Source organism: Leptopilina boulardi, unplaced genomic scaffold, assembly GCF_019393585.1.
Source record: "Leptopilina boulardi isolate dan_hultmark-lab unplaced genomic scaffold, ZJU_Lbou_2.1 LbouV2_373, whole genome shotgun sequence".
NCBI lineage: Eukaryota > Metazoa > Arthropoda > Insecta > Hymenoptera > Figitidae > Leptopilina > Leptopilina boulardi.
The window spans coordinates 197,088-198,605 of record NW_026137944.1 but is presented as its reverse complement, the minus strand read 5'-3'; the positions used below and the strand labels follow the sequence as shown (position 1 = coordinate 198,605).

Sequence of the window (1,518 nt, the reverse complement as noted above, 5' to 3'; positions counted from 1 at the left end):
CTATGAAACTGTTATCCAGAATATGTCAAGGACGAACAACGCTTCAAAAGGGTGGCATAATCGCTTCTGAGTGATTACTGGACGAAACCACCCAAGCTTGTATGCGTTTCTTGTACAAGTGAGGAAGGAACAAGCTGATACTGAGACAAGGATGAGACAGCTTTCTCTGGGCCAAAAAATAAAGAAGTCGCGTGGTGCTAGCAGCACAATTGTTGAAGACAGAATTTTCAATATAGTTTCGGATTTTCAGAAATATGTTGACGACAAGAACGTTCTCGGATACTTGCGAGCAATCGGCTACAATTTACATTTTTGATTTAATTTTTTGACACTTTTTCAATTGAACATTTTTTATTTTGGAACTTTTTGTTTTTTTGGAACTTTTATACTTTGGGACTCGATATATTTTGACATTTTGATTTTTGGAATTTTTGTATTTTGGAAAAATAAATTTTGGATTTTTTAATTTTGGAACTTTTTTCATGGAACTTCCGGTTTGGAACTTCTGTTTTGGAACTTTTGACTCCCTACCTTTTCTATTTCTTCCTTATTTTTCTCACCGAATTCATCATCCCAAAAATATGACTGGTGACCGGTCATTGATAAGTCAAAACGCCTGATTGATTCTCTAATACTATCTACCATTTCTTTGTCCCGTAATTGCGAATTATTTCCTACCTCACAAATGGTTATGTCTTCTTCACCTTCGTCTTCTGACGTATCTACTGGTGGGCTTAAATATACCGCGGTTTCTTCCCTGGTAATAGGCTGTTCTCTCTTTTTAGCGTCGTCGCTATCGCTTGATTCGTCATCGGTGTCCTCAGCATTCGTATCAATTAAAGAAGGTAGGACACTATGACTTCTTCGCAAAATGGGTACATCTTCTGCTTCTAATCTAGTTTCTGATTCCGTATCTGATTGGCTACTTTCTGAGACGAGCGTGTCATAAATAGTTTTAGAGTTTTCCTCCGTTACGACTACTGGCTGAGTTTTAGTTCTCGACCTTAATCTAGATGCAACGGGTGCAAAATCGACGGGCGGCATCGCTTCTTTAGTTTTAGTTTTCCCTTTTGGCCTTTCCCTTTTGGGTTTATTTTCTGTTGCCGTACCTGGCTCAATATCTACATTTGTGTCGGATTTAGCCCTATTTCTAAAATTATTTTGCGCTCCTTTTTCTGTCTGTTCTTTTCTTGTTTTGCTCGTCGAAGGGCCCGCTTTGTTTTTCTCTAGTAGATTGTTTAAAACTTCTCTAGCTCGCCTTTTATTACAATTAGCCGCACTACTAATAGGGAGCACATGAATGGTTTCCGAATTTTCTTCTATTTCATCACTTGAATTATCGCTAGAAACTACTCTATCGCTAGTTTCCTGAACACTAGTTGAAGATTCTTCTTCTTGTGAATCAGAATTCTCTTCCTTGGGATTTTCCCATAATCCCCTTAACCAGCGGTTTATTTTTCCCGGTTTACATTCGAAATCATAATGGTAATCCTGTGATCGCAATAACCATTTTGTCAT

The 1,518-nt window shown here is 37.9% G+C and overlaps 1 protein-coding gene across 1 annotated transcript; it reads right to left on the bottom strand.

Annotated features, from left to right (window-relative positions):
• Window positions 1-480: 480 nt before the first annotated feature.
• LOC127287833 (uncharacterized) lies at window positions 481-1,518 on the bottom strand. The gene has a single exon (XM_051314955.1). It carries the CDS (start codon window positions 1,516-1,518, stop codon window positions 481-483), a length of 1,038 nt encoding a protein of 345 aa, XP_051170912.1.

Excerpts from the sequence above, each read along its gene's own strand:
- LOC127287833 (XM_051314955.1), bottom strand. The coding sequence starts at position 1,518 with ATGACAAAATGGTTATTGCGATCACAGGATTACCATTATGATTTCGAA.